Source organism: Pituophis catenifer, unplaced genomic scaffold (assembly GCF_029215685.1).
Source record: "Pituophis catenifer annectens isolate HBS135680 unplaced genomic scaffold, rPitCat1.0.hap2 SCAF_1, whole genome shotgun sequence".
NCBI lineage: Eukaryota > Metazoa > Chordata > Lepidosauria > Squamata > Colubridae > Pituophis > Pituophis catenifer.
In genome coordinates, this window is record NW_027256881.1 from 204,119,208 (window position 1) to 204,139,997 (window position 20,790).

The window sequence follows — 20,790 nt, forward strand, 5'->3', positions numbered from 1 at the left end:
ATACTGGGCTTGACTTTGTCAGGGGCATCAGGTTCACCAGAAACATCCGATGAAGTGGATTGTACTCTTATGAAATCTTATGCCACAATAAATACATTTATGTTCAGGATACAGTAGGTAAACTCACTCATGTCCCTGTGTACACAAACACACACGTACACACACAAGGACCCTCCATGGTTTTTAAAAATAATTTTTAAGTATAATCTTTATTAAAACTAATTAGCTAATATGAACTAATAGATAATAAAGAGCCTTGGTGGGGCAGCTGTTAAAGTGCTGTTAAGTAGCACTTAGCTGCCAGCTGCCTGCAATTACTGCGAGTTCAAATCTCACCAGGCTCAAGGTTGACTCAGCCTTCCATCCTTCTGAGGTAAGTAAAATGAGGACCTGGATTGAGGGGCAATAAACAATAAACTGATAAACTGACTTTGTATATAAAAGAACACCGCTTGGGGGGGGGGGCGAAAGCCCTACTAAGCAGGTATATACAAAAAGTATGAAGGCTATTGCTTAACGCATTGTAAGCCGCCCTGAGTCTCCGGAGAAGGGCGGCATATAAATCGAACCAAGAAAGGAAGGAAGGAAGGAAGGAAGGAAGGAAGGAAGGAAGGAAGGAAGGAAGGAAGGAAGAAAAGAAAGAAAAAGAAAGAAAGAAAGAAAGAGAAAGAAAGAAAGAAAGAAAGAAAGAAAGAAAGAAAGAAAGAAAGAAAGAAAGGGGAAAACAAAAAGTGGAAGAAAAGGAAAAAGTAAAAAAAAATAGTGAAAGAAAGTATAAAGACGTGCCTTCCGGAATTCTTCATAGCAGTTATAAGTACAAATATATTTTGACCTTTCTCTCTAAATTTATATCATAATATTCATCTTTCTATACACTATCCTGTCTAAATATCAAAACCATAAATCACAAGTTATTTTTTTCCATTTTTACGCAAAAAAAAAAAAGTCCACAAGAAGCTTCCAGTCAGCAATAAATGTAGATAATGTCGCGTGTCTTAGCAAAGAAGTCAATTTATCCAGTTCAGCAAAATCTTGTCAGCCAACCATTCCTCCATAGTGGGTAGTGTCAAATCTTTTCATCTCTGTGCATACAGTAATCTTGCTGATGGGAACATATATTGAAATAATCTTCCATGGCTTTTTTCTAACTATTTAACCATCAATCCTAAGAGGAAACGTTCTGGCTTCAATTAAATATTAATCTTTAAAATTCTCTGCATCAAAATATGTATTTGGATCCATAACTATTTAGCTTTTTTTACCAAGCATGATAAAATGCCTGTTCATGTTGTTCACATTTCCAACATACATTTGAAGTGCCTTTATATATTCTAGATATTTTTTTCTGGCATCATGTACCAACAGTACATCATTTCTCTGTCTCAAAATTCTCTTTGAGAACATAGCACAATATAAATTTCAAACCTTGTAAACACATATTTGACCTATCTGCATAACCAAAATTCTTAGACTACTTTATTGTATGTTCTTTAACCTCTTCTTCCTGTGTTTCAAATTTCAACAAAATTTTATACATTTTAGCAATTTTCTTAATAAATACAATTACATGTTCATCATCTGTACACAATAGTATTTCAAATTCTGACTTACAAATTGTGACTCTATACGAGAAGTCTTTTTATCCATTTTAAAACTTTCAGGTAACTAAATGGAAGAATCATTAATAACTACATATCCTTTTGCTATTAATTGTTCTCTTGATTTGATCTTAAATGCCTTGATAATTTTCCAATAAGTGCCAGTATGTCAAACATTTATCTTTGTCTGCCATTTTTCTTCTCTAATATGCTTCTTGAGCTGAGATCCATAAAGATGCTTTTAGGTACAACCTGAGTTATAGCTATTGCATATTCTCAATATGGTATGACTAATAAAATAATTTTTAACATCCACATTAACTTTACCGTACCATAAATACCCATACCATCCAAACTGAGGTTGTGGCCTTCTAACCGTAAAAGACTCTTCTTTCTCAGCAACATCCATTCTTTCATCCAGATAACAAGCAGCAAAATACAGTTTAGACATGGTTGCTCTGATACATGTTATTACCGGTAATTTAATATTCTCTGAATGGATCCAAATTATTTTCACTCACTGATACAATTGCTGGAGGAAAGGAGGAGATAGTTTGGACATTTCTCCTCATCCTTTTATCCTTGTGTGTCTACTGGGACACACTTATCTAGAACAGTGTGAAAGTAAGCACTACTTATATAGTCCTGTAGATATCGAAAAGCTAAATGATGAAGGCAGAGAAAGGGAAAACAATTTGACTGAGTCACTAGAACAAACAAAGGTGTATTAAGAAGACTGATACTTGAATAGCATGATTTTAATCTTAAAGAATGTGCATGCTTATACTTCTAAGAGATGTATGAATCTATTTTTTTGTGTGCAAAAAGCTGGTTTGTATATGTTCTATATATACTGTAACTAAACTGGAGAAAATTGAGATTCAAGATTCCAGTTTCAGGTTTCCATTTCTGATCGTTCTGGCAACATTTCTTTTTAATCTCAGTTGTCATACTTGCTGTTTAACCATCAATCGGGGAAAATGTGGTTCTAATAATATGCCAAAGAGATGTTATTTTTTAAAATACTGACTTAATTAGATCCTCAAAATTGTACCCACAGATGAGGTTTATCCAGGGAATAAAAAACATCATTCATCATTAGTTGTTCATTTGTTTGTAAACATGCCACTTCAAGCAAAAAGTTTAGAAGTTCAGTAGTGCAGCCATGTTGTAAGATGACATGTTGTTATATATGGTGTTTTTCCTAGACTGTACATATGTAAGTCTTTCCTCTAGAAAAAAAAATCAATTGAATGACTCCTAACACAAAAAAGTACTGAGGAAGAAATCTGTTATGATGTGTACATGGTGTGTAGTATTGTTTCGCACCTTGTGAAGCATGAAGCCTTATTGCTGGTCTGAGATTATTTTCAAGCTGTAGCGTTCTCTTGCATGACCTTGGGACCTGTTTTGCATGCACAGGCTAAAAAGAAAAAGAAGGAAGAAGCAGCAAATGCCAAATTATTGGAGGCCGAGAAACGAATAAAGGTTAGTTTAGAGAAGCATCAGAGCTTTTATTTTCCAACCATTTAAAAAATGCATTGTATGACCATACACATCAAACCTGATAATGTATCCAAATATTTTTTTAAAAAATCACCACAATTTTATTCTGAATGCTTTGCTCTGTATAGGCATATACATGTGTCTTTCTGTGTTTTGTGTGTGTGCATCTATAGTTTGTAAAAACACAATAGGCTTTTAAAGATATATTTCAGACATTCAGCTTCCATATATGTATATGTAAGTAATAATAATGAAAACAATTAAAAGTTCATACATGATCTTAAAAAAAACCCATGAGCCATTAAATAAATATGTAGCTTAACATTTAAATTGAGGCCAGGATCCCAAAAACTATGAGTTACCTTTTGTACATAGCAGAGTTCCCTTTTGCTATCAATCTTAATTGTTGTTCTCTAAAAATTCCTGTTTAAGTCTAAAAAATTACCCAGTGTAGCACTGGAGACTCAACAATAGAAGGAAGAGGGGGAAGTGGATTATTTCTCTAGATTTGAGGCAAGTCCAAAACGTGTGTAAAGAGCTCTGATTCAACTTACTGGATCTGTTCCCAATTTTCCATTTTACTGTTGGAAAGAAGTTAATCTATAGAAAAAGAATCGCACCATGAAGGTCACAAAAGTTTTATTCTGTCAATGCAAGTTTGTTTGGGTAGTGGAACAGAACATTTGAATCCTACTTTATTCCCATCAGGTTTGGGATGATAGTTGTACACAACCTGCAGGTCTATGCAGAATATAAGGGCCTTGTTTTTTTTTTTCTTATCATGTTGCCTCATTCCTGATTGCGGCATGATCTGATAACCACTGTAGTGCATCTTCCACACATTGTGTTTTCAAGATAATCAACAAGTCATTGCAGGTTATTAGAAAAATATCAAAGTGGGATTACATTTTTTAAAAACCATGAATTTTTCCTTTGATCAGTATGTAGAAAAGTCATTTTTGGTTGATAGTAACATTTATCAGATACTTGATTTTTTTTTTTTTCATATTTCAAGGAAAAGGAAATGAGGAGACAGCAAGCTGTCCTTCTGAAACATCAGGTATGTATCCAGAATTTAATTTAAAGAAACAGAAATTCTATTTTTGAATGAACACCTAAAGAATTTGGAGGAGAAATCTTCAAATGTTCTCCCCTATACGGTATATACTTACTTTAGTTGAATAAGTATAAATATATGTAAATGTTTTTATTTAAATGTTTTCATTCACCTTATGGGTAAACAGCTTTGCGTTGGGATGGGTTGGGGGTGGGGGGGGGGAGAGGGGGGAATTATAAAGTGGTTTTTTGACTCTGTGATTTCTGTTTCATAATATTGTGCCAACTCTTTCTACCAGGAGTTGGAGAGGCATAGACTAGATATGGTATGGGTATGTTTACTTTTGTACATCTAACACCGCATTGTGATTTGGTTGTGATATGGTTGTCATAGCAATGCATAAAATGTAGCACTGGCTGCTGTCATATTACATAATGCTGCATGGCTTTTCAGCACAGTGCATTGCATACATCTGCTTGTCTTGTCTGTAAAAGAAAAGAACACAACTTACCTGAAACTTAACTATAAATTGACCCATCTGAGCCACCTGTGAGGCTGTTGCCTTGTTAACAGAATCTTCTTTGCTGTAGTATCAAGTTGGACTGCTGAACGTAGTGAGGGTTCAAATTCATAATACCCTTACACTTAACTTTTTCGAAGTATAAGTAGGTTATCCATGATTTTCACTAGGCCATTTGTGCACATGATTTGGGAAACCATGTTCAATTTTACTTAACACTAACATCAAAGAGACGTATCATTTTCAAATTACTTCAGTGTTGTGCAATTGAGAAAAAAAAACTTGGTTTGAAATTACTAAAGAGCATACAGTCTTTGGGCTATATTAAAATAAACCCACACGATTTTGGTCCCTAGACAAACCTTTGCCATCCCCCCCCCCCCCATTGTGCTCTAGTTCAGGACTAACTCAACATTAACCTAGTCCTGGATGCAGCTTCTTTGGCTTGCCTTAGAGGAACAACCCAGAGGATTATCTCTTGGCGACTTCATTGGACACTAATTTTCAAACCAACAGATTTTATTTTCAATGATTAGCTGCCAATGTTAATTGTATCCTCAGCAACACCTACCCAAATGAATGATTACAGCCAACGTGTAGCCCAAATGGTTTTTGAATTTTTTTTAGTAACGTTCAATTATTTTCCAAAGTATCTGCATTACAGTTTTTTAAAATTTAATTGGCCACTCAGCGAGCGACTGCAAACTTCCTATTACAGCAGATGTAAGGTAACTGACCTGTTCCAGCCAACCATTATGCTTTTTGTTCGGCCAGCTTCTGAAGGAGCCTCACAACTGACCATAAGTAAATCTGTACGCTTCTGTTTTACACTGTCTCCATGTTCATCGCTTTACCTTTTTGCTTTCAGTTGTACTTGTATTTGCTTTCTAAACCTGAACTAAAACATGCACAGACTTGCTATACTTTTTATTTAGCATACACCCTGACTTGTCTGTTAATGCTAAACATGTCCTGTCAAGTTCTGGAATTCTTTTTAATAACAAAAGAAATATAAACTCTTACTTTCAATAGTACTTTGTTCTAATTTGATTTGATTTAATAGGAACGGGAAAGAAGAAGGCAGCACATGATGCTGATGAAAGCTATGGAAGCACGTAAAAAAGCAGAAGTGAGTATTAAAGTCTGATGTAGACTGATTCTGTTTCCCCTCCTTTTTTCCAATATTTTAATTCTTTCTTTTTTTTAAAAAAAAATCTAGTTTTAATCAAACTTCTTAAGGACAAGTGATAGCTTATCTACAGTCAGTAAATCTTCTTTCATTTTGCCATGAGGTCATTTCATGCTCTTAAATTTTACCTGCAAATGCAGTCTTATTCCCTGCCCTCCTTCCTTAAGTTTACAGATTTTGCCTTCCCACCCACCCTGCTCCCGAACCCGGTGCAGAATATTCTCCTCTGTGACTTCTATACAAAATTCCAAAATAAATGATAATTATAGGTGCTTATTCCTCTACTTACTTGATCTAATCTGTCACATACAAGAAACAAATGGAACTCTGGGTTACATTTGGCATAGCATTTGCATAAAGCAATTTCAGTCAGTGTCGTTTGGTTCCATGTGGCTGATTTTTTAATAGCTGTTGTAGGGGCCTGACCTGGATTGGGACCAAAACACAGGCTTGTTCAGAATTACAACTGTTTACAGGGAAAGGGAACTCCTATTCATTCCAGTGCTGTCAGGCACTGTCAAATATAATAAACATGTATTTCAACTTTAGGCAATATTAGATTTTCTGGAGAGTAATCAGGGATGCTTCATTGAAAATAAGAACTGGAAGGCAATTTAATCAGCTTGATTTTCCTGTGTAATGCAGCTATAAAGAACTGTTAAGAAGGAAACACTTCTTCAAATTAGCCTTGTCTCATAGTGTCTGTAAAGACACCTCCATACATTTTTCAGCCATAGTATATCCTGTAAGTAGTGGAATTTCCTGGTGGTCTCCTATCCATATAATAACCAAGACTGATCTAGATTATTTTTTCATGGTGAGCGTGCATGAATCTGTCACTTTGTGCATTATGCTCAAAGACATATTCCAATGTCTGCAATGAGTAAGAATATATGGGAAAGTTGCTTGGAAAATAGTAATGTGAAAAATGTTATCTAAAGGTGAAAATTGGGAAATTACTAACATATCATTCTCTGGATTATTTCCGGTTTCAGAATCTGAAGTATAAACTCTGCAAATATATTTCAGAATTAAGCTGAAATTTAATAAAATGTTTCTCTCAGCATTGCCAAATATTAAGAACTAATAATTACAGATCATACTGTATGATCATCATACATAGGCTATAAAATAAAGCAAGGGCAATTAGATTCAAATACAGTGTGCAACATAACTGATATATCACTAATACTTTGGTTGATTAACATACTTAAAATATTCTCCAATTAAAATCTTAATAAAAAAAAACCAGCAACCAGCTGAAAACATTGAAAGCAAAGATTAATAAATTACTTACAGCTGAAAAGAATCTATATCAATTCTAATTAATTTCAAAGGTAAAAAAACACCTTATCAATAATGTTTAATTTCAAATACTATGAAAGATAAACTACTGTGAATTAATACCTTGATCATTCACAGTCTGTTGGGAGCAGGTCTTAGATTCTGGATATTTGAACAGTTGTGGGTCGTGTGTGTGTGTGTGTGTGTGTTATATTTGTTCAATTCTCTGCCTTTTTTCTTAGAGCCACTAAATCTTCAGATGGCTGCACTCAGAAATTTATCTTCATTTTGCCTCTATGAACTCTATAACAAAGTGCTACAATTGTACCACTGGTTCTTCCTTCCCTCCAACTCCCTCCCAGTAACTCTCAGAGGATCAATAAGCAACAAAAGGTTGTTAAACATGCATTTATCACTAAGCAGCGCTGTCAGCAGTTTTGTCGGCAGTCATAATATGGAAGCGTATCTCAGGTTTTGGAAGTTGTCTAATAAGCAGTTTGAAAGCAGAATTAAATTCACAGCACCCGAGTGAGTCTTGTGCTCTGAATATTCCATGATTGAAGATTTATACCACCTGGTTGCCTATTGAACATACCATGGGGGAATCTAGTCCTAGTTTTACTTAACAAAACTCATCTTTCAGTTTTAAGTGTTCTGTGTATACACTTTGACCGTTTAAAATCGATAAAGCCAAATACAGGAGCCAAGAATGTTTTATTAATTGGAAGAGGAGGTAAGTAATGCTGCAGGATGATTAAGCATAATTTTTCGAGCCCAGCAGGAATGAATAAACAATACGGCTTAGAAGCAAGCCAAGTTGGTTTTCCCCCCGTAGGTTCTGTTTTGCCAAGCCCACCCAGCATAATGGCTCCCCTGGGCAATACAAAGCTGCAGCAATATGGGTTATTTAAGCAGTTTCCCCCATGTTCAAATAATAGGTACAGATTGCCCTGGAATTTAATGAGTATAATTCTGCTCAGCCAAGAATGCGGTAGGGTGCAGACTGCCTATGCATGCATAAATATACTGGGCATTTCTATACTTTCTGGCATCACTGCATCCTTCATACTGTAGCTTTGCAATGCAAGACTTCTTTGCATGATACACAAGGGGAAAGCACTGTTCATTTTCTATCTCGGGTCCCTTCTACATGGAGACCAGCTTTGCAGGCTCTCTCCTGCACCCGCCCACCCATTCCTGTGGTTTCTTCCATTCAAAAAGCAAAAACACAAACAAGCCAAAACTGAGTTGGCTCTTGTGCACAATACAGTTGCATCAGAGTATCCAGAAAACAAAGGGGAAGAGCAGCCCGGTGCTTCAAAGAGATAGGCAAAACCTCAGGAGGCATGAGGAACAAAAGAGGTACACCACCTGCACCACAGCTGCAAGAAGAATGGCTGCAAGGTTCTTTTTGCAGGATTTGCTGGAAGGTCTGGGATGTCATTGGGATATCGAAGGGCATCCGTTAGTCATGCAGCCAGCATCCACGCCTATCCCTATCTCTCTTCTTACAATTAATAGTAACTCTGCAGAGATAACCAATGCTTAGCAGAGGGAGTAAATAGAGCTTTTATCATTCTATGTTTACTGTCCCATTGCCTTCCAGGAACTGATCAATATAGTATCTTCTTAGTCCCATCTTCTTACATAGATCCTATGAGCGGCCAGCTTATCTACCTTAGGTTTCACGTCATATTAGTATTAGCGGAGGAAGATAAGAGGGTAATTGAAATATAGGAGCAATTATTGCATATCCATATAACGTTGGGAGCAAAGGTTCATAGACAATGACAAAGTTCGAAGGAAAACTAGCTTTTTTTTTTTGATTACTTAAAACAGATAGTCCTCATTTAATGACCCCATTTGGGACCAGAAACTCTGTCACTAAATGCTGTGCTCATGAAGGGGAAGATCATGTGACTGCACCAGGACTTACAGCAGTCCTGTTGTGGTCATTAAGCAAATCACCTCTGGTCATTAGATCAGACATGAGTTGTGATTATACTGCCATGGATTTTGCTGTTTGGAAACCAGCTGCGCAGGTCACAAATGGTTATTGTGTGATTTCAGGACACTGACAGTTGTAAATGCATGCTGGTTACAAGCTACCCAAATCGCAATTATGTGTCCAAGGGAACATTTGACAGTCGTAATTTCAAGGATTGGGCATGAATTTTTTTTTTTTGAGTGACCTCATGATTTCAAACCATTGCTAAATAGGGCAAGCATTAACTGACAATGATATTTAGATTCAATCTTATATACTTTTCATTGGGGAGAAGTCCTACTGAAATCAGTGAAGTTTAGTGCTGAATAGACAAGCATGGGATTGATATCTTCAGTAGGTGGATTTTTAACGTTTAAATCAGTATATTCAGGATTTTCCAGCAACGTTTATTTTATTAGGTGTTAAAACATATAAACTGCCTGCTTTATCAATACTTATTGTTATGTGATCATTTAGATCTATCTGCTGAGCTATCACAGTCTGACAGTGTGCTCTACCACACAAAACCCAGACCTACAATGAGAACAAATTTTGCTTGATCTCTCCCCCTGCAAGGTGAAAGTTAGTCAAAAAAAATGAGGCAAGTGAAAGATAGGTAGATGCACATGACCCCCAGGGGATGTGTTGGGGATAAAGAATCCTATTCTGTGGAGGTTTCTGAGAATCTGGATTATTTGCTGTCGCTGGTTTGCTGTCGCAGGCATTGTTGGAGTGCCAGGCTATCCCCTGGGCTATTGTATATGTACCAATTTTTTGCCTATATGTCAGCTTTTGTGCAAATTTGCAATCCCAACAGTGTTTTGCTTGGTTCCTCTTGTTGCTCAGAGGCAGGCAGGCAAAGCTTGGTCATCATTATCAACTGCATCATCGTTAAGGAGAGGTTATAGGGGAACGTCATCTTTTGGCCTTATCACTAGGAGAATCCTCTTGTTTCCATACTTCTCTATTTTCAATTCAGATGCCTTTCTTCTATTGATATCTGCCTTGCAACATAGCCCAGACAAGAAGCACACCCAGAAGTACTAGCTCTACTTTATTGTAAGGTTACATTAACAGATTCTTGAAAGTCTGAAAGTGCATCTCTCTCCCCCTCACCTTTATTGTTCAAGAAACTTGGGAGGGTTCCTTTTGAGACATTTGCCATGCCCCCATTCCATCTGCAGAGTCAGATTTCATTTACTGTATCAGAAAGTTGTCTGACCTGTGGCTCTTTCAACTATCCCCCAACGTCATTCCTACATATTATTATAAGTGAAAATACTGTACAAACAGTTACAGATGGTTTCAGATTTAAAATAAAAGTAGTAGACCAGTAAGGTAACATACATCGTATTAGGATACTGGGATAATATTTTTTATCTGGGGAAAAAAGTGAATGAAAATAGTGGCTTGGATCCTATGTTCCCTTCTAATTAGAAATTAAAACTTCTCTATTAGTACTTACCTTCGCTACCGGATCATAAACATGAGCGTGCGTGCCTCTTCTGTGCATGCGCAGAAGGTCAAAAATGGGGTGTTGTGACATCCGGGCGGGTGAGCGGAGTCTCCCGCCGCCGGCCCTACCGGATCGCACGAGCCGGACAGATCCGGCTGGATTTCACCGCTGGGCGGGAAGGGTGTTTACATACATATGTCTCCCTGCAGTTTCCTGTGAAGTTGGAACCAATCTTCTAGCAGATGTCAAAATTCCAATATGCCTTGACCCTGAATATGCATTTGGTACTGAATCAAATGTATTCACACTCTTACCATATAACAATTCATTTAAAAGTAGGGATGTTAAGAGAATGTATCATGCTGCTGATTCTAGAAACTCTGCCTCAAACCTAAGAGTTTTCACTGCATTTATATATAGTGCAGCCCTTGTTTGTATTCTCACAGTACAGAATTCGTTCATGCTTTTGAAAATAGACTCCCGAGCTGACTGATAGTAGCATCTTTCTACAGAACTTACTATGGCAGATCTCACTTGCAAGATTTGGTCTTCTGTGTATTTAAAGTGTAGGTGTCTCCCTCCGCCCCCCTCCTTTAACCTAAATGTTTTAATTGCTAGGATGATGATTTAAGATTATATAACAATCGCTTTTCAAATTATTGAATTGTTCCTTTGGAAGTGGACTATACAGGATTTAATTCTTTTTTATCTATCTCTTGCTACTTAAGGAGAAAGAGCGGTTAAAACAAGAAAAACGTGATGAAAAGAGATTAAACAAACAACGAAAACTGGAACAGCGAAGATTAGAATTAGAAATGGCTAAGGAGCTAAAGAAGCCTAATGAAGATATGTGTTTAGCAGACCAGAAGGTAATCAGAATCATGTAAATTTACCTTTCATTGCCTTGCTGCTTCTCCTTCCTTCCTCTCTTATTGTAGCAATTTCTTTTTACTTTATTGCCTTTTAAAATTATGCCCATTTTATTTTAGAATGCTTAATAATATTATGTCAGTGTTTCAGGATGGCTGGCATTTACACTAAAGCACATACTGTGATGTTGTATGTTTCTTTTTGTTTTTCTTTGTAATGTTTGGGCTGTTTGTTCGAACTCTCTCTGCTTGTTTCCGGTTTACCTCTTTAAGTTCTTGCCTTTATACCCTGCTTGGGAATTCTGAGAGACATTTGGTCGTCTCCTTTCGGGAACAAGAATGTTTTTCGTCTGATCCAGCAGAGCTCTTACACTCATAGCTTCCCAGAATTTTTCTGGACTATCAGTTTCCATGGGGCATAGTTACATATTGCAGGATGCAGAAGGAAAACATTTTTCTTTAGGGAAAGTCACTGTTCCTCAGAACACAAACTACAATGGAGTATAATTTGAAAATTATATTTTTTTTCCCACCTGTCTAGGTCAGTTTGATTTCAGGTGCTATTCAATAGGAGATAATGAGTAAAAATTAATATTTTTTAATTTATTTTTATTTTTAATCTTTTATCTGACTTTGGTCCAAAGCATACCTTGCAGTTTTAAACTGATGATTATCATAAACTGAGAATAGTCTACAATAGTACATAATAGAATGCTTATAGTAGGGTACCATACCGCATTAAACATTATTATTATTATTATTATTATTATTATTATTATTATTATTATTATTATTATTATTATTATTTGATTTATATGCCACCCTTCTCCGGAGACTCAGGGCGGCTTACAATGTGCTAAGCAATAGCCTTCATCCTTTTGTATATTTATACAAAGTCAGCTTATTGCCCCCACAACTGGGTCCTCAATTTACCTACCTTAGAAAGGATGGAAGGCTGAGTCAACCTTGAGCCTGGTGAGATTCGAACCTGCAGTAATTGCAGGCAGCTGGTCTTAATAACAGGGTGCTTTAGACCACTGTATTACCAAGGCTTATTAATCTTTGCACACTAAGCATGTCCTAAAGAGGGCTTGTGTAGATTAATACAAAACTCTGAACACCAATATGGTCAAACCCATTTGATTTCTCTTTTCTGCTCCTAACCCACAAGAAAGACATATACCAGCTTCTTTTTTGTTTTAGATTTCAGATGGGCTTATTGCTGGGTGAAATGGACAACAAAATTTAAATATTTTATCTTAAGAGTAATCAGGAATGGCTTTTTTATAATCAAATTTGGGTTGCTATTGCTAGAATACACTGGACCTAGTATTTGTTCTTTATTTTCTTCATCAGCGTTTTAGGAAAATGCAACGTGTGATATTCTAGCATTATTTCAGGAGCTTAGTTATTTTCCCTTTTCAGTATAAAAACTCTTCTATTAAAGATGTGTGAAAGTACTGCTTTAGCTCCATGCCTGGATGCCTTGTGTGATTGCTGGTCTAATTTCCTGTTCAAACAAAAGGTTAGACTGGTTGCCAAAATTCTGCAATGAGGACCTAAGATGGTAAGAAATAAGTGTATAATACCAGAAATAGCTTGTAGCCAAATATATTTTAATAATTATTATTGAATTTATGACTCCTTACAAAGCAGCTGAATAGATTGTGGCCTGTTTGTTTTCTCATGTACTGCATTTTCACAACTAAAGAAGATAGACATTTTAAGGTGAAAGCCCAAGCATGAAGAAAGTGGTTTACTATGTTTCTGAGCACTTTGTCAGCTGCAACTTTAGCTCAGGAAGGCTTGTACAACCTTTTTGGGTTTGAAAACCACACTTAGCCTTTGAGTATCATGCTGGAACCAGAATAAAAGCTAGATTTGATTTGATTGAATATTAAATTTAACTAAATCAAATGGTTATATTTATTCTTGGTATATTTAATAATTGCCTCCTTCTGCCAAAGTCAGACATAACAATTTAGGAGCAATTTATGAGTAACCTGAGCTTTCACAATAACTAGATTACAAATGTAAGAGGGTTTCCCATTTTTTCTTCCGGGAAGATTTAATGGGTCTAAAATATGGTCCCTACAGATAAATGAGACTTCAATCCATTTATGCACAAATCATTGATACCCTGTTTGTGTTTAGAAATTTCCTGCCCGGTTTCATCCTTGTTTGAAACACTTGCACAACCAATTATTTTGCAGGCCGGATAGTCTACATTATTCACTTCGAAACATACAAACCTTTGGATGCTGGCTACATTTCTTCGAAATAATTTGCCAAATATCAGCGCTATAGGATGTAAAATATGTTTTTTTTTTCTTTTTCTTTTTTAGCCCTTGCCAGAATTGCCTCGCATTCCAGGCCTGGTTCTCTCGGGAAGTACATTTTCAGATTGTCTCATGGTGGTACAGTTTCTCAGCAACTTTGGCAAAGTTCTTGGCTTTGATGTGAATCTGGATGTCCCAAGTTTAAATGTTCTGCAAGAGGGGCTGTTGAACATAGGAGACAGCATGGGAGAAATACAAGATCTGCTGGTGAGGTTGCTCTCAGCTGCAATCTGTGATCCAGGACTAATAACAGGATACAAGGTAATGAGTACTCTTACACTATCCTTGATCTTTCGATAATATTTTTATAATATCATGAACAAATATTCAATTGGTAGTACAATAAGTGTATCTTATGGGTTGTACCTCATAACTGAGTATTTTTCTATTAGTTGAGATGCAGTTCCTATCAGGGGTGAAATGCTCCCAGATCGGACCAGATTGCTTGATCCGGTAGTGATATTGGCTGGTGGTTCGGCAATCTGGTAGCGATGGCGGAGCGAAGCTCCGCCCACCCACCTGGGTGTCATTACTTCCTGGTTTTAACCAGGAAGTAATGTGTTTTTTACCTTCTGCGCGGCGTGTGCGCTTCCGAACCGGTAAGGAAGGTAAGTACATCCCTGGTTCCTATCATCCTACACCGTTGACCACACTGACTAGGGTTAGGATTTGATATAAGCTTTCCTGCTTGAGCAGAGGGTTGGACTAGAAGACCTCCAAGGTCCCTTCCAATTCTATTATTCTGTTAGAGGATCAGCCATGTCTTAAGACCTATGTATAAATCTTACTACACTCTTCCCCACATCTCCCAATCTTTCTCTGTCTATTGGCTGATGCTAAATGCAATTAGAACTCCAGTATCACTCACTTAGTGATGAAGGGACTGTATAGAACTTAGATAAGATGCTGTATTTCATACACATTTGGAGTATATAACAGATAACAAATTGTAAGTTTGTTATTTAACATTTACTAACACTTAACAGTAATGTCTCCCTTTTATCTGGGCTTAAATAATGGTGTGGATTTTCAAATCTGTCCTCAACAGATACCACTTTATAAGTCTGTTGCCTTTAGTTTCAACATATTTAGATTATTTCCCAATTATTTCCAAACATCTGCCTACCTCCCCAGGTAATTCCCAAATTTTATTTTATTCTAGATTTCTTTGAATGTCTTTTTTCTTAAATTTAGTTTAGGGGTCTTGAATCTACCTTTCTGTGCGAGATCCAACAGTTAAGCCAGGATGTTGCTTGGGAAAGGTCTTTAAGTCTTAAAAAGGAGCCTGTATATTTCAATATAAATAAATGTTTAAAAAAATTAAGGATAGTATATTGGTTCTGTGAGTGCTGGCAGCAGAAATAAAATAGTAATAGGTTCTAAGATAATAGATGGTAGTGCCTCTGGTTTATGGCTTGTATTTTGTTCGGTTTTTTTCCCCCTCTTTGTTATCAAGTAACAGAAAGCTGTATTACATATGTGCTGTCATTACTGTGCGTGGAGTGCAATTATTTACAAGCAGACTTCTTTCTCTAGGCCAAAACAATTCTTGGGGATCATTTGTTGAATGTGGGCATCAACAGAGACAATGTGTCTGAAATACTGCAGATATTTATGGAAGGTCACTGTGGGCAAACCGAACTCACAGAGAGTTTGAAAACCAAAGCTTTTCAGGCACACACCCCAGCTCAGAAAGCATCCGTGCTTGCTTTCCTTGTTAATGAATTAGCCTGTAGCAAAAGTGTCATAAGGTAAGAATTTCCTCTGTGCATGTTTCTGGTGAAGCTAATAAAATGATCAGTAATAGGTTTGAACTTCTCAATGAACCTCTGTAGCAGAGTTAGCAGAGTCAACCACAAGCTATTATTTTTAAAAGAACAGGTTTCTCCAACCACATTCCATGAAATAATTGTACTTATTTGTCATTGTTAAACTGAATATTTTATTTTGTCTTGACTCATACTAGTTTGAATAGGTAGCATATAAACTTGGGTAATGAAATATTTTCTCCGATACTAAATATATTTGGAATATGTCATGCAATAAATTGTGCCTGAGTAATTAATGTTTTCTGCTTTGACAGTGAAATAGAAAAGAATATAGATTATATGTCAAATTTAAGAAGAGATAAATGGATGGTTGAAGGCAAACTTAGGAAGTAAGTAATATTTCTCTAAAATATTCTAGCACCATTTCTGTTTAATTTGTTATGTGGCTTATTTGCAAAGACAAATCTCATGCTATGTAAAATGAAGTAGCAGTTTCATTTATTTAATTAAAATGGGAAATTAATTTTGTAAAGCATGTAATTTGTTTTTGATAGTCCATTGAAGAAAAAAACGGTAGTGAATTAGAAGGACTCAAATTGGAAGAAATCCATACTATGGTACTTATAAGAAATAAATTTGTTTCTTGCTTGAAGGTTTGTAGAGTTAATAAATTGGGGTGGGTTTTTTTGGCATTAGTAAAATCTGATTGGAACAATTGTGTATTTTTATTTCTGAAAGAGGATTTATAGGGTCAAGTTATTTTGTTCTGATCATCTTTAGAATTGCAAATTATTTAGGTAATGGTTAAAAAGTTTGTCATATAATTTTAAGTATTTCCTGTGGTCTGAGGTACACCTGGGGTATACTTGCCAATATTGAGGTAGTTTCGTTGCTACAAAATAAATAGTCAAGTTTTTAAGGATGCCATTTTTTTTTCCATTGCACAAAACAAAATTCCATACAGCAAGTATAACTGCTCAGTCTACCATAGAATTTGAAGGGAAAGTAATTGTAAATCACAAGACGGTTGTGTAGCCCTGCGCTATGCATAGCCAGGCTCCACTTTCTTTTCTTTAGTCACTTTTCTTTCTTGTTTAGCAAATCAAGGAATTCTTACAGTGTTTGTATTTCTAATCCTATTTCTCCTTCCCCACTCATTGTAATGTACCTCTGAAGAAAGAAGAAGTAAAGGAGAGCTACAGAAGGGAGATAGAAGAAGTTAAAAAAAGAGATATAAAGCAAATTACAGGAAGAAAAAGATCTTGATTATAAATTTCTGTTAATGATACTGGCTCCAAATTCATACCGTGTTCATGAGTATAATTGTGGGGCCCTTGTAATAATTAACTCATATAAAAACCATGTACTAAATCACCCTAACCATGGGCTAATTAATATTTGAAGTTGCCCTGCTGTCCCTTATGCAAGGAGGCTTCTCACCTAAGGGGGGAATTCAGTTTTTTCTCTTAACTGTCCTTTCAACAAATGTAAGTACCGAACTAGATTTGAGGGGCATAGCTGCTTCTCTTCTTTTATTTAGCTCTGCTTGAAAAAAACTGGCAAATTTTATTTTTCCAAACCTTTCCTTTGTGCCTCTCAGCTGCTCATTCTCACTCCCATCCCCGTCTTATGTGATGCCACTATTTCTCTTTCACTATTCATTCATTATTGTCATGAGGGTGAGCTGAGATAATTTCATTTTGCATCTGTTGAAGTCTTACAGAGTAAGGTATTTCATTGGTCAATCTTAAGACAACGTTTGTTCAGATCCTAGCTGTATATCACTCCTTCAGATTTTTGTATGATGTGCACCATTCATAGCTGTAGAAGATGATAAATCTTTTATTAAATATTACATTCTAGCATTCATTCACCATAGGCATAAATTGCACCTGATTAGGAGAAGACAAGATTATTCATATTTACCTTTCTTTTTCTTTTCCATCAGACTTACTTAAGCATGTATTTTCATGATCCCTTGAGTGTAAAAAAGTTACATTATATTCTTATTCTGCCTGTTCTCCCAAAATTCATTTACTGTGTCCCTGTTTCTTCCCCCAAAATCTAAGATTTTTATATACTTGATTAAACCAAGAGATGTTGACCTTCCAATGTTCATCCATTTAGATTTATGGCCCAACTAAGCATTTAAATTCAATTCTTTTGGCCAGAGTCCAATCTTGTGTTTTCTACACTACCATAAGATGCTTCCATTAGTTAGAAAGGTTTCAATATTGGGTCATGTTATCTTTTTATTGATAAAATACAGCCCTATCCTATTTGCCTAGAATAAATATATTAGAGAGACATGTAATTTTTTAAAAACTGCTATTATATTGGGCTCCAACCATAGGTATACCTTGCCAAAGATACAATAAATTTTCAGTTTCTCTGTGGACTAGAACTTTGTTGAAAACATTAGGCCAGCTGTTTGCTGTCTTCGTTGATGCTGTGATTTCACCCTTCTAAGTAAATGATTGGGAAAGAAACAGTTATTTTACTTGGGGTTAGGAAGGGCAAGTGAAAGTAATTGCATACTGTCAGAACTGTCTTTTTAGTTTACTCTTGTTAGTTGAATGTAGAGAAAAGTAAAATATATTGGCTAGCAGCAGTAGAGTTTGTTTAAACATAGCAATAGATCAGTAAAAGATCTTTAGGAAGAAAATCAAAATCAAGTGGCACTTTCTGCTAGACTCTGTGACTATCAATGTAAGTTTTTCATTTGTGTTTTTAATTTCTTTCGTTAGTTTTAATTATCTTTACCAAGATGGCTGATCTATTCTAGTACTACTTATCCTGAACTGTATAATATTTTAGAATAGAATGCTGAATGAGCTTTGTCAGGGTGCAAGGAGCATCATTAATTATTTTTTCAATGTTTTAATACTGGTGCAGATATTTAATCTAGAGATATCTATCATTTTACTTAAGGCATATGTTGTGGTATAAAATTTCAGCCTAATATGTCCTTGGTCAAGCAGTGGGCATTTAATTATTTGCAAATTAGAACATTAAAAGTAAATTTCATCTTTTGCATTATAAGAAGAGCTTACTGAGGATAGCTAAAGATTTTAAGTCCTTTTATCTTTCTTTAATTAGTCTGATAAACATCCTCCAGATGAGTTCTTTTTAAAATCATAAGCTTTGTTCCAGTCTGCTTTTTAAGAAGCCAGCTTCACTGCATCATACCCACTTGCTGTATGGAATACTGTTTTGTAGGATGGGCGAGGAAAGGAAGAAAAGGAAACTGAAAAAAATATATAGAAGCATTCAAATATCATAATTTATCTACTTTTGTCATCCTAATCCGTACTCTTTCTCCTTTCTTTTCTTTCTTGTGAAATCCTTGCCTTTTCAAAGACACACATTTTCATATCTCCTTAAATTCTGTTACATGCCAAAATATTAAAAGGGCGTGTGCAGCCTGGCTTTGAAGTACCAAATAGGCTGTTTCAAAATAATTTGCCTGTTAGATTCCTGGTAGTTAGAGCTGTAACATCTGCTGTATGGAATCTTGTTTTGTAGGGTAAGAGATGAAGGGCTACCACAACTGTACTTACTGGTATGTAAGTTTCTTTTGTTTCATAAACATGAAACTAAGGCTTCTGCTACCAGAGTGCTACAAGATTAATGCTTAATAACATATCATATAAAGTAATATGCAGACACTTGAGAAATGATTTGTATTCATATAATCTACAACCAAGCATCAGTTTTATCATTTTTTTGTCAGCATTAGCACTGTTTTTTAAAATGTGACTGGAAAGAGGTTACAGAGATTAAGATTGACCAAAAGAAGAATACAGCTAAATATTTGTTTCTTCAGCTTAGAGGAAAGGTTCTGGAAATCTTTCTGCTGTTCCTAGCTGTTGTAACAGAATTTTATACGGTATCATTCATGTTAGACCTAAAATATTTCATGAAGAATTAAATAAGAGTAGAGATTTTGTGGTTTCTGATGATTCCCAGCAAATAAAATCAAAGAATTTTAAAGCTCTTGCCGAATAAATTTATCCCTTCAATAAAAATGGTTCTGTTGGTGAATTATATTTCTCAAGTGCTGATTCAGTAGCTGCAATAAATTATGTGACAGAAATGGTTCAAATGCATAAGGAGACTGATTTCCTCTTGGTGAAATATGAGGAAATATGTATGTGTATATTTTAGCAACACTCCATAATACTGTTTGTCTACAATGTGTTTGAAGGCTTAGAATCATTCATGCTAAGAAAACAGGCAAGCGAGATGTCACAGGAGGAGGTGATATAGGAGAAGAACCCCATTCACTAGGTACGCCCACACCAGGCCGAAAGAGGAGACGGAAGGGAGGGGAGAGTGATTATGATGATGACGATGATGATTATAGTGATGATCAAGCAGATGAAGATGAGGAAGAAGATGACGACAAAGATGATAAAAAGGGAAAGAAAGATATTTGTGAAGATGAGGTAGGTGTTGCTGATAAATTAGATAACTTAATATAACTTTTATAAAGTATATGTGTCTTTAATGTAGTGTTATATGAAAAACCTTGACTGAAAATTGTTAAAAGAGGTTATAACAAGAGTTTGCTTAATTGTAACATCAACATTTCTTATTTACCAACTATGCAGAGGCATAAGAGGGAAGGATTAGCAGGTCTTTATTGTTGTGTCCATTGCTGAAAATAAACTGACATTAAGTTTTTCTGTTTTTGACTAACAATGATATGCAGTTGCTTGTTATGACTTCATGTTATGTGCAGTCAAGACTTCCGTGAACAAAGCTCAGTATGATGTGTAAATGAAGCCACAGTGCCATTGCATGGACTGCTCTAGCTTTGCTGAGATTAATACGTTTAAAAAATAATTAGTTTTTTGCCATACTTGCGGCTTCCTATGTACCACTGCTGTAAAGAACAGATACTCGTTGGAGACCACATCCCATAATAAATATTTATGATTGCAATGCCTTTGTAATTTTTGAGGCATATTTCATAAAATTCTGGTTTTATAATCGTGAGCACAATTAGTATATAGAAAATAATGCATTACTGCATTTTATTTGTTGGTGGTAGGATGATGGAGATCAAACGGCAAGTGTTGAGGAGCTAGAGAAACAGATTGACAAACTTACTAAGGTAACCTGAACTTCTATAAATTTAAACTTTACTCTGTCACTATAATGTAGACGAGAGTTATTTTTAAAGTGTTCTTAACTAGATCTTTAGCATTTAC

General features: G+C 35.7%; 1 protein-coding gene across 1 annotated transcript in view; it reads left to right on the top strand.

Annotated features, from left to right (window-relative positions):
* The window catches only part of BAZ2B (bromodomain adjacent to zinc finger domain 2B), a 165,720-nt gene that overhangs the window by 123,558 nt on the left and 21,372 nt on the right, over nucleotides 1–20,790 (top strand). Inside the window, exons 17-26 of the mRNA XM_070940289.1 lie at nucleotides 3,021–3,086; nucleotides 4,120–4,164; nucleotides 4,460–4,486; nucleotides 5,745–5,810; nucleotides 11,326–11,466; nucleotides 13,812–14,066; nucleotides 15,342–15,556; nucleotides 15,889–15,963; nucleotides 19,782–20,022; nucleotides 20,631–20,693. Coding sequence (XP_070796390.1) covers nucleotides 3,021–3,086; nucleotides 4,120–4,164; nucleotides 4,460–4,486; nucleotides 5,745–5,810; nucleotides 11,326–11,466; nucleotides 13,812–14,066; nucleotides 15,342–15,556; nucleotides 15,889–15,963; nucleotides 19,782–20,022; nucleotides 20,631–20,693 — 1,194 coding nt within the window. The remainder of the gene's footprint in view (nucleotides 1–3,020; nucleotides 3,087–4,119; nucleotides 4,165–4,459; nucleotides 4,487–5,744; nucleotides 5,811–11,325; nucleotides 11,467–13,811; nucleotides 14,067–15,341; nucleotides 15,557–15,888; nucleotides 15,964–19,781; nucleotides 20,023–20,630; nucleotides 20,694–20,790) is intronic.